The sequence below is a fragment of the Molossus molossus genome, unplaced genomic scaffold, assembly GCF_014108415.1.
Source record: "Molossus molossus isolate mMolMol1 unplaced genomic scaffold, mMolMol1.p scaffold_m16_p_8, whole genome shotgun sequence".
Classification (NCBI taxonomy): domain Eukaryota; kingdom Metazoa; phylum Chordata; class Mammalia; order Chiroptera; family Molossidae; genus Molossus; species Molossus molossus.
This window is the reverse complement of record NW_023425402.1, coordinates 47,944,183-47,961,493: the sequence shown is the minus strand read 5'-3', so window position 1 is coordinate 47,961,493 and position 17,311 is coordinate 47,944,183. Positions and strand designations below refer to the sequence as shown.

Below are 17,311 nucleotides of genomic sequence, written 5' to 3'. Positions count from 1 at the left end.
CTTTCTGGTGGGCCCAAGACATTCCAAAAGCAGCTCAAATATCCTCAAAAGAGCAACAAGCTTGACAACTGTGCCATCATCAAATTCTCCCTTAGCACTTAAGTCAGCCATGAAGACAGAAAACAAAAGCACACTGTGGTCACTGAAAATGTCAAGGCCAACAAGCACCAGATCACACAGACTGTGAAGAAGCTCTATGACAGTCCTGGCCAGGTGGCTCAGTTGGTTGGAACGTCATTCCATACACCAAAAGGTTGCAGGTTCCATTGCAGGTTCGGGCACATATGGGAGGCAACTGATAAATGTTTCTCTTTCCCCTCCTCTCTCTCTCTGAAATCAATAAAACCATATCCTGCCCTGGCCAGTTTGGCTCAGTGGTTAGAGCGTCAGCCTGCGGTCTGGAGAGGCCCGGGTTCATTCCCCGCTAAGGGCACATACTTCAGTTGCAGTTTGTCCCTGGCCCTGGTTGGCTCCTGTGGGTGGCAACCACTTGAAGTATCCCTTTCACGTCAATGTTTCTCCCCCCACCCCACCCCCCCCACTATATCTGAACAAAATATCAAAAAATGTCCTCAGGTGAGGATAAAAAATAAAAATAAAAACATATCCTCAAGTGAGAATTAAAGAAAGAAAAAGAAGCTCCATAACAATGACATGGTCAAGGTCACATGCTGCTCAGGCCTGATGGAGAGAAGGCATATGTTCAACTGGGTCCTCACTATGTATGATGCTTTGGATGTTGACAATAAAACTGAGATAATCTAAACTGAGTCCAGACGGTTAATACTAAATATGTATTTTTCTCATGATATTAAAAAACAATAAAACCACAGTCCTTAAATGAGATGTCAGATAAGTAAAAGAACTTTATAGATAATAGAATGCTCCAAAGCCACCATATAAGAAGTCCAACTCCTCTGTTAGCACCATGTTTTGAGGAAAGCATCCACATGGGAGACCTATATGGCAGGAGGTATCAGAAGCAGGTATGGTGAAGAAGGATCCATGTAGGGAAAGGGGAGATGGCAGAAAGGGTAATAATGCAGGGGGACTGATCAAATAAGTAAATACCAGAGTGAGCAAAAGTAGGTTTACATTCGTGAATACACAAAACAGAGTTTATTCTTGTATTATTATTAATTATTGTATTATTTATTGTTAGTGTTAATCTACTTTTGCCCACCCCTGAATATTAAGGATAACTGGAATCAGTTTTTCACTGTCAAAGAAGGGTCTTATATTTATGAAATAAATAGAAAACAAGAATGAACCCTGTGGTGTTGGATTGGAATTGAAGGTATCAGTATGAACTAATATATTTTAGTTCAGATGTAGCTCAGTACACATACATAACATATTCCCTAGCTCTATCTAATAAGTGAGTCTAGAACAGTGACATCTCAATAGTAGTAAGCACACCTAGCATCCAGATCTTAGCTTCTAAATACATTCTCCACTAACGGGAACCAGGGATCAAAGTATCTTCCCACAAAAACATTACAAAAGAGAAAAGAATGATTTTACAGGGGGAGGAATAAGATGAATAATTCCTCCCAACCCCCCTCTGAGATGTCTTCATCTTAATACCCAGAACCAGTGAATATATTAACTTACATGGCAAATAGGACTCTACAGATGTGACTAAATTAAAGATTTTGAGATGAGGAGATTATCCTAGATTATCTGGGTGGGCCCAATATAATCATGGGGTCCTTAAAAGACGGAGGTAAGAGGATCAAAGACAGAAGGTAATGTGACAATGGGAGCAGAGGTTGGAGAGATGTCCTTTGAACGTGGAGAGAGGAGCCACAAGCCGAGGAATATAGAGTATCTCTAGGAGATGGAAAAGGCAAGGAAACAGATTCTGCTCTAGAGACTCCAGAAAGAACCATCCCTGCCAACACTAACCAGTCCAGTGAAATGAACTTTGAACTTCTGGTATCCAAAACTGTAAGAGAATAAATTTGTGTTGTATTAATCCACTAAAGTTGTGGTAATTTGTTACAGCAGCAATAGGAAACTAATACAGAAAACCTAGCAGTCACCACCTTAATTAGGTTATCAGAAATGTCACCAACAATGGGAAAAACTGCAATCATACAATCTGACAGAAGGCAATGAGAAGAATACAGATTCATGCCTAAGTGTAATCATAAAACACCAGACAACCCAAATTCAGGTTCATTCTACAAAATAATTGGCCAGTAATCTTTAAAGTCAAGGAAAAAACTGAAGAATTGTTCCAGACTTAAAAAAAAAAAAAAAAACATGTTAAAGAAACATGTCAACTAAATGTAATGTGTGATTCTGAAATGGATCTTCTACTATAAAGGACATAAAGACAAGTGACAAAACTTGAATGGGATCTGAGAATGAAATGGTAGTAATGTTAATTTTCTGATTTCATGGTTAAATTATGAACACTTCTGAAAATAATGGTGACTTTTTAATCTGTATTTCATTAAATCAAGCCTCCAAAGTCTCCCATTTTCAAGGACAAAACCAAGAAAACAGTTGATAAGGTTATAAAAACAATGCTGAAGTCTATTAGCCAGATAGCTTGATTTATTCAAAGAAATGATTTTCTCCCAATATCCTAGCCAAGAGAAAGCACAGAAAAGAAAAACTATGGTTTTCAGCCCTCGTAGTCTTGTACAATGTGTACATCATGCCTCACTCTCACAATACAAAAATTAAATCTTAACCTTTTAGGAGAAGATTTGAGTCAGTTAATAAGTACTACAGGGTATGGTTTATACCATAGCACAATGACATTTAGATTTCCAGCACAACTAAATATTGATAATACACATTACAAATCTCTATATGAATGACCTCAAGTCAAAGTATCACAAGTAAAGTCCCTCCAAACAAATTTTTATAAGACATTTAGAAGGATAAAAAGAAGTTCATTTATAAACTTCTAATTTATATAATTACTAGTTTCCTGGCCAGTAAAAATTATGTTGGTAATAGCATTAACATAAGATATAGTTTAAGAAATTATCCATATTTATAGAAAAGGGAAATTACAAGGTCATAAAACAATTCTGTAGTTTAAAAAACATTAACGTATTATGATTGCTCTCAGCAGCTGAACATAAAATTTATATGTCTGTGGGAGTAGTTCAGGGTTGGGGGGGGTGCTGTTAATTCTGGTTGTGCTTCATAAGATACACAGTGCCTTTGCTAAAACAGTCACAACCATCTGTCCATGCCAGGATAATCTGCCAGTCTGTAGCATAACTGAGTGAACTCATAGCACCATATTCCTAGAACCCAAAGACCTGAACAAAGATTAGCCAGGTCTGAAGTCTTCAAACCTGTCTGCCTGCTTACCACAAAAAAAAAAAAAAAAAAATTTTTTTAATCATATACTTTCTTGTAGATTCCCAATTTGGCATCTAAAATTTTTCATCTAAGTTTGAAGAATTGCAAAAGATGCCATTTCTAACATAAAGTTAACATTTTAAAATAAAATAGTTCCATTGCTTTAAATATACCAATGAAATCTAAAAACCATAGTTATTTCATACCACCATCATCCATTTACAAAAATTCATGAACAAGCCCTTCATTCAAGCCCCACATAATTTTATCTTAACGTACTTTTACTCTGGTAAGATACTTCTTATAATACTGACACATACTTCTTAAAATTAATTTCTTAAATCCCTGTGACTACTACATTTTCCAATTTTATGTTTCAAAAATTTTCAAGCCTTCAGCATAGTTGAAAGAATATTGAAATGAACAATACTTCTCACCTAAATTCACAAATGGTTAACATTTTGCAACTTTGGCGTTATCTCTAGCTCCCTCCTTCCCTGCCTCTCCTTTTATTCTGAATTATTTTAGAGCAAGTTGCAGACATCAAGACATTTCACCTCTAAATGCTTTGGCACATATCATCAAAGATATATTGCATATAGTAAGTTTATGATACTTAAGTTTAACATCTATCAGGTTTATGTGCTAAAATTTCTGACACTACATTTTTTGATGTTATCAAGGCAACATAAATATTACTAATTGATAAGTTATTAAAATAAAAGTAAAATATGTTATGCTTTCACTTATAAGCAACTTGTAACTAACCCATATGTTCAAAAAGAGTTAAAACTCTAATGACACACCTGTGGCTTGGAATAAAATTTCCAGTAATGGTATCATATTCAGAACCCAAAAGTGCTATATCCCAAACAAATGTAAGAGAAACATATATATTCTGAAGAAACTGGGAAGAACTGTTTCCTGAAATATAAAGGAATAAAACTATTTTTAAAGTACTGTATTACATAGTATGTGATTTTAAATACGCAACTAAAATTTATAAGTAGATATGACTTCATCCTTAAAAGGATATATATATTCAAGCTGGCCAAAAAATTTTTCTCATCTCATTAAGAAATAGAATAGTAAACCTTCAATAGTTCCCCACTGCATCTAAAGTAAAACCCAAGCCTCTTACCTTGGCTTATAGATATGCATCCAAGCTCCCTCTCTGACTTTAGCCCAGATTATTCTCCTCACCCACCACACTCCTGCCACTTTGGTCTCCTCTGTTACTGGAATATGCTCACTCTTTCTTACTTTAAAAGCTTTTATACACAACTGTTCCTCCAGCCTAGAGGCTTTTCCCACACTATTCAGGTCTTTGAATGGCTGACTCTCTTTTGTCACTCAACTTGAAAAAACGTTCTCAGGAAGGTTCTCTGAATACTCTACTTCTCTACACAGTATTTATCACCATCTGATATTTCTATTGTTTATATATAGTATAAACATGCCTCCCCCACACTAAGATGTAAGTTTCAAGAGAACAGGGATCTCCTCTATATTGTTTACCCCCTTATTCCAGTGCCTAACACAATGTCTAGCAAATAGTAGGTGCTTAATAAATTTGTTGAATGTGTGAATTATCTCATTTAGGGTACCCCCCCATCACCCTGGGGATATATATGTATTATTATACTTAAAAATAAAAAAAGTAAAAAATAAAAAAACTGAGGCTCTTGGACGTTAAGTAACTTGCCCAAAGTTACAGATGGTATCAAAGGAATAGCAAATAACCACTGAAGAAAGGAGACAGGACTTGTGCCTAGGTTTAGACACATAGGCCTGTGTGATAAATCACTTTAACTGCCTCCCCCTAATAAAAGAATAACTAGATTGCCTAAAATACACTGTGTCCCTGTTCTCATTAACTTATCACACCTATCCTAACTATATCTCCAAAGTAGAAAATGTATTATGTAAGAAATCCAAGTCAAAAAATTTAAGAACAAGAGGTATGCCCTGGCTGGGTTGGCTCAGCGGTTAAAGAGTGTTGGAACCAAAGAGACCAAAGAGTCTCAAGTTCAATTCCGGTCAAGGGCACCTACCTTGGTTGCGGTTTGTCCCTGGCCCTGTTTGGGGTGGTGTGGGAGGCAACCAATTGATGTCTCTCTCTCACATTGATGTTTCTCTCTTTCCACCCCACCCCCATCCCCCACTGTCTGAAACTAAATGGAAAAATATCCTCAGATGAGGATTTTTAAAAAAGAACGAGGAGTAGCTAAAAACAATGAATTAGATGATACCTCTAATAAAAAGTTTGGTGAAATAGAAGTTTACAAAAAGTACAACAAATGAAAATGTTGCAAGGACTTTAGTACTAAAGTGTGTGGAGCAAGGCAATACAGCCATAAATTTCGGCAGGGGGGGCAGTCCTTTTTTGTTTGTTTTCATTCAATTTGCTACAGAATTGTCAAGGTCCAAAAGAAAAGTAAACATCCAGTTTATTATAAAAGGGCTGTATCCTCAGAAGAGTCCCAGAAGTGGAATTATTAAGTTTAAATTTTTAACATTTTTAGAGCTTTCTAAAAAATAAAAAAAAAAGGACTATACATTCTGTTGTGCTCAAAATATAATAATTTGTGTACTAGTCTAATTATAATCCTTCATTCCACCTGGATTACAAACTCTATCAAAACAGGACTTATCTTGCATTTGTCTCTGTATCATCTGCTGTTCCTGGTACAGGCAAATAGTGAAATGCTCAACCAATAACTATTAGATTTAACTAAACAGGCAAAAATCTAAAGCCAAAAAGATCTGGAACCTATATGAAAAAATTCCTCCATTCATCCTGACACAAACACAATTCCAAAATGTTAAGGAACATCTTTTTAAGAGAATGAACAACACTTTTCAAAAAAGAAATGTGATGGTGAGATAGCAACATTCCTTGTCAATAGTCTGTTAATAGGAAACATTTTTAAAAAGGAAGTCTAAGCACAATATGGATGTATTTGTTATGACCTTCTTTATGTCTGAATAAAAACTACAGTGCGTTTAGTTTTGCAAGCTTGTTTACATGCATTTATTTCTTTGCCTCTCATAATCACTTCCTGAGTAGGAAGGACAGGTTATTATTACTGCCCCTACAAAATGAGGCTGAAAGGTCAGAAATAACATCCTAGGGACTAGGCAGGAACTTAAAACCAAAAGTTCTAACTTTTCAAATTCATAGTTTTCTTACTCTACTACCAAGCATTAACAGTGGACCCCAGCTCACCTTCCCAGGTCAGAGAGTTAAATCACTTGATACCATTTGAGAGGGAGAGCAAGCAAAGAATAAAATGTAACTTTTCAAAAAGATTTCATGAATCCTTTCAAACAATTTTTTAAAAAATCTGAGTACTTAAATTCCCAATGAAATTGTTCCAGAAAGACTATGTAACTGGCAAAAACAGTAGGAGCTAATAGCTCCACTATGTGCCAGACACTGTTTTAACACTTTATATATGTTTGTTTAATCCTCACTTTAATTCAATGAAACAGATAACTACTGTCTTTATTTTACAGATGAGTGAACTAAAACACATAGAAGTTAAATACTTGCCTAAGATCATACAGTGAGTAATGAAAAAGATCAAGGAGTAAGGTCAGTAAGTTTTCAGCAATTCCACTTCTGCATATTTATCTGAAGAAATCCAAAAAACTAATTAGAAAAGATATAGTGTACACACCCCTATGTTCACTGAAGTACTACTTACAATGGCCAAGATATGGAAGCAACCTAAGTGCCCATCAACTGATGACTGAATAAAGATGATATAGTACATATAGTCAATGGAATATTGCTCAGCCATAAAAAAGAATGAAATCTTGCCTTTGCGACAATATGGGTAGACCTAGAGGGTTTTATACTAAGTTAAGTAAGAAAAAAATAAATGCTGTATGATTTCACTTATATGTGAAGTCTGAACAATAACAAACAAAACAGAAACAAACTCATGAACACAGAGAACAAACTGGTAGCCACCAGATGGGAGCAGGGTTGGGCGGGATGGAAGAAACAGGTGAAGGGATTAAGGAGTAGAATTGCCAATTCTAAAAACAGTCACAGGGATGTAAAGTACAGCATGGGGGATATTGGCAATAATTACTATAATAACTATGTATGGTGCCAGATGGGTACTGGACTTACTGGGGTGATTTCTTCATAAGGTATATAAATGTCTAATCACTATGTTGTACACCTGAAACAAATATAATGTTGTATGTCAACTATAATTGAAAAATAAATTTAATAAAATAAATTTTGTTAAATTTACATAGGGTAAAAAAAGTAAGGTCATGGAATAAATTCAAAGGATCTATAATACTTAACCAATGAAAGGAATAAAAGCATGCTCTTGATTATTTGAAATTCTAATAATTACAAGCAGTTATTTTCTCTTGTCACCTATCATTGTAAGCCTGTGTCATTAAAGTTTTTAACAAAAATATTTGGCTTCAACTACAAAAACTATACAGCATTATTCTACAGAAAGTACTTCTTAGCTTTGTAAAACAAAAAGGTAAAAACAGAGGGTTTAGAGGTTTTGTTTTGTTTTGTTTTTTAAAGCAAAGAGCACATAGCAAAAATAAAAAATAAAAAAAATACACTAACTTCCCCAAAATGACAATTCCATCAAAGGATCACTACTAAAGCCCTGGCCAGTTTGGCTCAGCAGTTAGAGCGCCAGCCGCAAACCAATGAGTCGTGGGTTCAATTCCAATGAAGGGCACATATCTCGGTTGTGATTTGATCCCCGGCCCTGGTTGGGGTTGTGTGGGAGGCAGCCACTTAATGTATCCCTTTCACATCAATGTTTCTCTCTTTCTCTCTCTCTTCCTCCTACTGTATCTAAACAAAAATGAAAAAATGTCCTCAGGTGAGGATAAAAAAAAAAAAAGATCACTACTAAGGAAGTTCTCCTCTCAGTAGCACTTCTCAAACCTAGCTAGAATTTACAAATACACAGGCATCTTTTATGTTTATTTTTTCTTTTAAATTGGTTTCAGAGCGAGGGAGAGGAACACCCATTGGCTGCCTCCTGCACGCCTCCCACTGGGAATTCAAGCCCAAAAACGAGGCATGCGCCCTGATGAGGAATGGAGCCATCAGTTAGGCCACATAAGTATCTTTTAAAAAACCAATACACAGTCCCCACTCCAAACTAATTAAATTAGAACTTCTGGGGATGGGTACAAGTAAGTGTTTTTAACAGCTCCCCTAGTGATTTTTTTTTTAATCCTCACCAGAAGGACATTTTTCCATTTTTTGTTCAGACAGAGTGGGAAGGAAAGAGAGGGAGAGAGAAACATCGATGTGAAAGGGACACATCAAGGGTTGCCACCCAAATGACCCAACCAGGACCAGGGACAAACTGCAACCGAGGTACGTACCCTTAGCAGGAACCAAACCCAGGTCTGTCTGGACCATGGGCCAACGCTCTAACCGCTGGGCCAAACTGGCCAGGGCTCTCCCCAAGTGATTTTATTTTATTTTATTATTATTATTTTTAATCCTCAACCGAGGACATTTTTCCATTTTTTGTTCAGATAGAGCGGGAGGGAGAGAGAGGAAGAGAGAGAGAGAAACATCGATGTGAAGGGACACATCGAGTGGCTGCCACCCGCACGACCAACCAGGGCCGGGGACAAACTGCAACCGAGGTACGTGCCCTTAGCGGGAACCGAACCCGGGTCTCTCTGTATCGCAGGCCGACGCTCCAACCGCTGAGCCAAACCGGCCAGGGCTCCCCAAGTGATTTTAATGTGTAGGCCAGGATTGAGAACCAATGTTCTAAGGAAATCTAAACCCTCTATGTAATTATTAGTTCACAGAGCTTTTGTCCATAGTGGTCTGAAAAAGTATTCAGTCATCTTATTCAGCCAATTTGCAAACAACCAACCAAGAGAGTAAAATAAATAGGATGCTTCAACTACAAAAAGGGGTATTAATTATAAACCCACTTAGCCCAAAAGATTAGACAAACATCAAGGCAAAAGGATTCCACTACTAATGTTTTGGATAACAGAATAATTTCAAGTAACATGTCAAATATGCCAATGACTAGGCTATTTCTATTTTTCAAACCCTAGATTTTACAATCTGTGAAATGGTGCCATATTTTCTGAGAGCCCAACAATTACAAATGTGCTACACTAACACTGTCAACCATGAAACTGAAAGCCCCAAATGTGTCATCTTTTTTTAAAAAAAACTAAACAAAGATTACTTAAACTGAACTTGAAGGTTGTATAATTGCTGGCAAAGAAAATATTTTCATGCTTTCGTACAGAGGATATCCCTGAAAAGTCAAGACTGCCATAAGAACCTTGAAATTCAAACTCTATATATGCCTACATATTTGTATGGGCTACTTACAGCTTCAAAGGAATACTAAATAAAATAAGCTTCAAAATCAAAGATTAAAATATCCTATTGTATTATTCAAAAATACTATTATAGGTCCACATCCGTAATTCAAAATCCTTGAGACCCAGTATACTTCAAAATTTCTCAGATTTTAGAAAGACAGTATGTTTCTACCCTAACAAGCCCTGGAGGGTCTAAAACAGCTCCAATAAACAAAAAAATACTACAAAGCAAAATACGACAATTTTATAAATGGTATAAGATTATAAGTAGCCTCCTGTCAGTACAAGTCACCAAATTATTTTGCTGCACACACCTGAAAACTCTCCCCCCCCCCCCCACCCTCCTAGAGCTTTGGGTGATCCTGTAATTCAAGATTTCTCTGTGATATTCAAGACACTGCAACAGGACTTTGGGGGCGGAAATGTCACTATGACAAAAACATCCTTTTAATGTCACTGTAATTCTAAAGAAACAACTGTATTATGGTAGATACACACACAAAAAAATCCAAGTGGTGTCCACCAATTTTCATAGTGACATGAATAGCATTTAAGTACTCACCTTAATTTTTATAATGTAATTTGAGGCCAGACCAAACAAGTACATCAATATATGAACATTTACTGACTATAGCAAGTCTGAAGCAGAGAGCCAGATGTGAAGAAGGAGCAGATAAATACCTAACTTTCTATCCAGCAATATGGAAAGAATGGAGGGCTTGAAAGCTAAGTTGACCTGGCTCCACCACACAAGAAAGCTACTTAAGCTCTTTAAATCCCAGTTTCTTCGTGTAAGAATAAAGGTGATAATAATAATACCTACATCCTTCTATTTTTAAGAGGATTAAATAAAGTGACATTTGAAGTCCATATTAACTTATAGTCAATATTAACTTCCTACCACTTTTCCAAAGACCCACTAAATGAACGGGCTCAAGTATGACCTGCCTATGATATATCTGGCAAATTTTATAATACAAAACCCACCATGAAAATATAACTTTCAGATTTCAATAATTCAGTGTAGATTAAAATGACTAATTTCTGAAATCAGGGCAGCTCTTTGCAACACATTCGAACCAAACCTACTCTCCCAATACCCTTTTGTCTTCCACACAACCAACTGCACATACAAATGTGAGATAAGTGAAAATAAACTCTACACTGAAAAATGCACTCTTCTTACTTGAAATAAAAAAACCATAATGGCCTTGGTTTTGCAGATAAAGGGAAACTATTACAGTATAAAAACTTCATCACTTACACATAACTACTGTCCAAAGAACAAATGAAATAAACTTAGAAAAAAAGAGCACAAAAGACCAAAATCCAATTTTCATAAACTATCCACTGAATGAGAAAACTGATAACTTTGGTCAGAATTCTGCACCTAATGGATATCGTAATTATTGTTAAATATACAAAAAAGATGGAATCCTTTGTTATTATTTACCCTACATTCAGATTTAACTTAGTTCCATTATGTAACTCAAGAATTTTGCAAAGCAATGAATCAGTCTTAAAGCATAAGTTCTGAGCTGATTCAATGTTTCAATGTTAACAATTACCCTCAAAGTATAGTATGTAACCTGGACAGACAAACCTAGACCTCCACCACACCCAACTTGAGGGAAGATATTTAATCAAGTTAGCATAGCTCTTGTGAAGTAGAAAGCTTTTCCCTAAATGTTCATAATAGTTAATACTCAAAACCTACTAGTTACTGTTAACACTTCCATAAATAACCAACTAGGGCCTTACAGTTCCATCAGCATTAAGAATATCATCTGCCATATGGTCTAGTAGGGTGCAACAAATGGAATCCAAGCATTACCCACACATAAAATGCCTTGACAAGAATCTATATTATCCTGTGTTCTAATCCGATGTTATTTAATGTGAAAAGATTTGGAACTAAAAGCAAATGAACCAGCTACCTCAAAACTACTGCAAGATGAACTACCTACAGACTTAATCCTTCAGTTCTTGCACTTTTTCCGCCATAAACAGGAAATGCCAAAGAAAAGGAAATAGAGAAAAGCCTATTTTTGCTAAGAGGAATAACCACCACAAGCAGGAGTTAACAAATGAAAAAGCAACAAGGAAAAGGGACGGGGGAGGGGCTTCTGGCGAGCTCAGTTGGAATCCTAAACACGCCACCCAGCTTAGATGGTATCTAAAACATCTGTAAAGACAGCTGCAACAGGGAAACGGGGGTGGGGAGAAAAAGGACCGTGCTTGGGGGCTCAGAGTTGTGCCTGCACCCTCGGCTACCTCCTTTGCCAACTCTTCTCTCACTCCCAATTCCCATCCTCTCATCCCATCCTGCTCCCTCCATAAAGAAAAATACACAATAAAACCTGAGGCAAAGAAGACAAAGAGATAGGAGGAGGCTGCAAAGAGTGTCCAGAACAATGGGGGAAGAGGGTGCGAAGCGAAACTCCCGAGGAGGACAATGAAGGATGGTGGAGAGGAGCCGGGAGAGGCACCGAGTAAACACCGCGGAGCCCGGGCCGCCAGCAGCGGACGCCTGGAGGCGAGACCGGGCGGTGCGGGCGGTATCACCGCGGGCTGGGCTGGGCCGAAGCGGGCAGGAGCTGCGGGCCCGGAGGGGCCGGCAGAGCCTGAGCGGTCCGCGGGCAGCTGCAAGAGGAACTCACCGGCATTCTGGTCTCGGGGCCAGAGGTAGTATGTGGCCGGGATCACGATGAGCCCCACGAAGGAGGTGAGGAAGTAGAAGAAGGTGTTCCCGCTGTCATCGTACTGAAACTGCTGCCCCGCCATGGCACACCCTCCTCTGCCTCCCTCTTCTCACCGCCGCCCCCACGACCCCGCCAGCACCCCGACTCCCAGCACTCCAACCCGGTGTGGCGTAGCTTGGACGCCGACGCCGCCTCTCCTCCCCGCCCCCACGCTACTTTCACGGACACGCTGCCGCCGCCACCACCACTACCCGTCGCCAGCTCTCGCGAGAAGAGAAGAAGAGATAGTTTCCGCCCCGCTCGGTTTTCCCTCCCCTCCGCTGCTCCTTCACACGCTCCCTAAGGGAGACGTGGCGCACGCAGCCCAGGGAACTCTGCGAGGTCCCGCCCTGGGCCCCGCCCCCGAAGTTACAGCCCCGCCCCTCAAACGCCTGTAGATCCGCCCCTAGGGCCGCCTCCTAGTCCTAGAGCTCCTTTACCTTGCTTTCCCAGTGACCCACTCCAGGTCAAGGGTGTCGGTTTGTGGAGTCCCAGCCGCAGCCCCCGCACCCAGCAATGGGTCGCAGAACTTTCTTGCCGCTCCCCCTTTCCTATGTCTGCCTCACCTTGTCCTGCCTTCTTGCTTTTTAATTTCTCTGGTTGATAATAATAATATTATTTAGGTTCCAGATCAGCTCCTCCAGACCCCACATTTTGGACACAAGGATCATTCAGATCAAGGCAGCACAGGGGAGGGTGGTGGGGGTTTTGTTTGCAAAGTAATGTTTGCTATTAAAAGACAGGTCTACACAGCACCCATTTTGCGGATGTACATTCCCCAAGCGGGTAGAGACGGTGACCTACCCATCTCAATGCTAATATTTATAGCCGCCAGGTCCACAGTGTTTTCTTCAACCCAGGCAGTAGGCTAAGACCTTTATTTCTTTATGTCCTTTAATCGTCAGTAAACCCCTTGGAATAAATCAAAGCATGCCCTGCTCTCCAGATGAGGAAATTAAGACTCGAGAGATTGCTTAAAATTACACGATCTAAGGATTCAAACCTATATTACTCTGATGCCACAGAGCCAATGCCCTTCACCACCTCGTCGTGGACCTTGCGATTTCTCTCAGAGCGCTGGCACTCCCTGCAGGATGTGGCCAGGAATATGCACTTTAACAAGGATCCACTAGGGGAGCAGTCGCTCTAGGGGGCCTCTCCCTTTGCCGGCTGTGAGATCCCAGAGACAGGTGTCAGCTGGGCTGGGAGTGGAGAGGGCTGGTGCCCTGATCCGCGAATGACCCCGCGATTCCACCGCAGCCCTGGCTGGGGCCTATCCCAGCGTCTCTATCTACCCTCTGTGGATGAAAAGGGACAACCCGTGCGACCCACACCTCACAGAGTGGTTGTGAAGATTAAAGGGGATTATAGTGAAAATGCTTTTCAAAGCAAAAACCCTGTAATAAGCAAATACCAAAAATTACAATGTATATTTTTAAAGTCATTTAAAAACTCTATATTTTATTTACTAAGTTCCTTCAAATATACCTTCTGTTGTTGAAAGAGAAATCTAGTCATATGTCATCTTTTATATCATGTCCTCAAAACTGTTATCATGATCAGTAATGCTTTCCTTTATAACAGACTATGTTCACATGTATTCTCTCTTCCCTTTGAAATGTCCCACCTATCCATTTTAAAAGGGAATTTCAGAAAATAATTTTCCCTGCATTTCCTTCCTCACTGTTTTTCTGTATAAAGTTTTCAAAGAGGGGAAAAAAATAAAACAAAAATGAGACGAAGAGGACTGGACTATGAAGTCAGCACAGTATTGCAATCACCCAACGCTGAGATGCCCAGAACAATTTGCTGTGCTTCAGAAACAAATTAGTCATAAAATTGGCTCAGTTGATGTAGGTAGGATCCTGAAGTTTCTTTTGTTTGTGTTGAATTTGTTGTTAAGTCTTCCCAGATTTTAATAATGCTGAAGTGGTTATTATTTTATTGCTTTGATTATGTGTTTTACTCAGCATTTGTGTAAAGATAATACATCAGTTTTATAATCTTGTGGCAATGTAAATTATTGATGATAAATATTTCACTTCTGACTTTTTTTCTGCAGTAATAATCTCTTCCCTATAGCTCTGGGGTCATGCATAAGAGTGGCTTGAACAGAACTGAACCATGAAACAACATTTTGAACAAATTGCATTTATGTACTAGCATCCAGACCAATCTAAAATTGAACATGGATAAACTGAGATCACCCAAATATTCTCCAAAGCAAATCTGAATTATATCTTTAATTAATCACAATTCCTGATCCATTGCAATGTTTTTAAGTTAACACAATTATTTCTTTCAAGAGATCATTTTAATGAAATATTTAAAAGTGAGTGAGTATGGCCTGGCTGGTTTGGCTCAGCACTTAGAGCATTGACCCAATGAGTCGCGGGCTGGATTCCAGTACCTCGGTTGCAGTTTGACTCTGGCCCCCGTAGGGGTTGGAGTTGTTCTGGAGGCAACCAGTCTATGTGTCTCCCTCATGTCGATGTTTCTCTCTCTCTCCCTCTCTTCTTCTCTCTCCCTCCCACCCTATCTGAACAAAAATGGAGAAATGTTCTCCAGTGAGGAGTAAAAATAAATAAAAGTGAGTATGGCCTGGCTGGGTATGCATCAGTAGCTTGAGCGCCATCCCATGGACTGAGAGGTCCCACTTCAATTCCCTGTCAGGGCACGTGCCTGGGTTGCAGGCTCCATCCCCAGTAGGGGGCATGCAGGAGGCAGCCCATCGGTGTGTCTGTCTCTCTTTCTCTGTTCCTCTCTCTCTAAAAAAAAATCAATAAAGCCCTGGCCAGTTTGGCTCAGCCCTTAGAGCGTCGGCCTGCGGACCAGAGAGATACCAGTTTGGTTCCGCTAAGGACACGCACCTCAGTTGCAGTTTGGCCCTGGCCCTGGTTGGGGTTGTGTGGGTGGCAGTCGGTGGGTGTGTCTCTCTCACATCAATGTTTCTCCCTCTCTCTCTCTTCCTCCCTCTCTCCCTCCCGCTCTATCTGAAGATAAATGCAAAAATGTCCTTGGTTGGTGTGGGGGTGGGAGGGTGGGGAGGAGGGTGTCAATGGGGGAAAAAGGAGAAACATCTATAACAAAAATAAATTAATTTTAAAAGAAGAAGAAAGAAAAACCTTTGCTAAGAAAAGAAATATAGCCTCGGGTGAGGATAAAAAAATTTGAAAAACCCCAGGAATAAAAAATAAATAAATAAAAAATTTTAAAAATCAATAAAAACATATTTTTAAAAAGTGAGTATGGTGGAATCAGAGCTACGACCACCTCATTTTCTTCTCACTCTAACAGTATACGTTAAAAGGCATTTTTGTTTTGTCTCTATATGTGTCTGTAAATGAATATTTTTAGGTTCCTCTTAATAATTTGCTTTATCCTTAGAGTGAGTCTTTCCTTCATTGCAAGTCATCCTTATACTACTGGCGTTGACTTACATTTATGCATACTAAAATACATTTGTGTAGCCATAATCAACAGTATTTAATTTTCTGCTTAATGGACTTAGTCTCAAAGAGGCTAGAAAGACCTAAATTATTAAGTAAGTACATACAATGTTTCCAGTCTTTTCCCACTTCCACTCCTTTATAATAACCTTTACTGCCAAAGCCTAGCAAATCATCTTTAACATTAAACCCCGGATTACTTTGCTTCAGAGTCAGGATTTTTAAGAGCTAAATCTCTTCTGATATAAATTAACCAATTTTTTATTTGTCTTTAATAAAAATGAAAAGTAACCCCCATCATAATGACAACAGTAACATCAACAAAGTAACATTTCTGCGATGTTTGATTGACAAAAAGCTTCCACAACATAATGCCCGTTGAAATTTCAAATCATAGCCTACATATGGGAACTTTGACTCTGTAAAGGTACTAAACCGTTGCAAGTCTTTCATTCCCTACCCCCCCCCCCTTAGGACCCACTGAAACCCCAATCCCACATTTGGAGAGAATGTGAAGGGAGGTCTGGGTTAGAACGACATTAGGACTTGTTTATGCTCAACTCTGAAGCCATGAAAACAATTTTTAAAGAAGAGTTGAGATCTATATTTCTCCTTTAGTATTGGGAGCAGGTTTGTATTGTGGCTGCTCACTTTTCATGAGTTATGTTGGACTTGTCAATACCTATTGTTCTTCTTCAATCCCTAGTTTTGTGATCAGAAAGCTGAAAATGTATTGTACTAAAGCAAGATGTCAATGATGTATCAACAAACTCTGATCATTTCTTTATGAGTTAATTTTATGCATCACCAACACATCTAAATTACTTAAAATCTAAAAAGAAAAATAATAGTGATCGACATTGCAAAGTAAACCATAAAATAGCCCTTAGTGAAATTTCCCATTCAGAATGAACTGTAACCTGGAAGAGTTGCCATAAGTAAATGGAAGAGTTCACCCTGGGCAATTTCAAAGGTATAGATATTTGAGTAAGAAGAAAAAAATTCTCAATAAAGATTAGAACTTCAGGAAAAACATAAATCATCTTTTCTGTTTTTTTAAATCCTCGCCCAAGGGTATTTTTCTATTTATCTTCAGATAAGGGAAGGAGAGAGAGAGAGAGAGAGAGAGAGAGAGAAACATCAACGTGAGAGGGACATATTGACTGGTTGCCTTCCGCAAGACCCTGACCAGGGACCAAACCACAACTGAGGTACATGCTCTTGACCAGAATCAAACCTGTGACTCATCGGTCCACGGGCCGATGCTCTAACCACTGAGCAAACCAGCGAGGGTACATCTTATTGAAAAGTAAATATTTCTGAGTCTTGAAGCTCATAAAATTGAGGGTTCCTAATTAAGAAAAACAATGTAAAAATTATAAAATTAGGTGCAAAAGTTCATATTTACTATGGACTTTGGGTGAT

General features: G+C 38.8%; 1 protein-coding gene across 3 annotated transcripts in view; it reads right to left on the bottom strand.

The window, feature by feature from the left end:
• Positions 1-12,657, bottom strand: part of SEC63 (SEC63 homolog, protein translocation regulator) — a 68,851-nt gene extending 56,194 nt beyond the window's left edge. The window contains exons 1-2 of one of the 3 annotated variants that reach the window (XM_036248609.1): positions 4,137-4,249; positions 1,909-1,948 (exon numbers count right to left, since the gene is read on the bottom strand). Coding sequence is in view for 2 of the 3 variants with exons in the window: in XM_036248607.1 (XP_036104500.1) it covers positions 12,357-12,480 (124 nt within the window). In the remaining variant the exon portion in view is untranslated. Of the gene's footprint in view, positions 1-1,908; positions 1,949-4,136; positions 4,250-12,356 lie in introns of those variants that run through there. The other 2 variants (XM_036248607.1, XM_036248608.1) reach the window with 2 other exon arrangements.
• Positions 12,658-17,311: the final 4,654 nt, after the last annotated feature.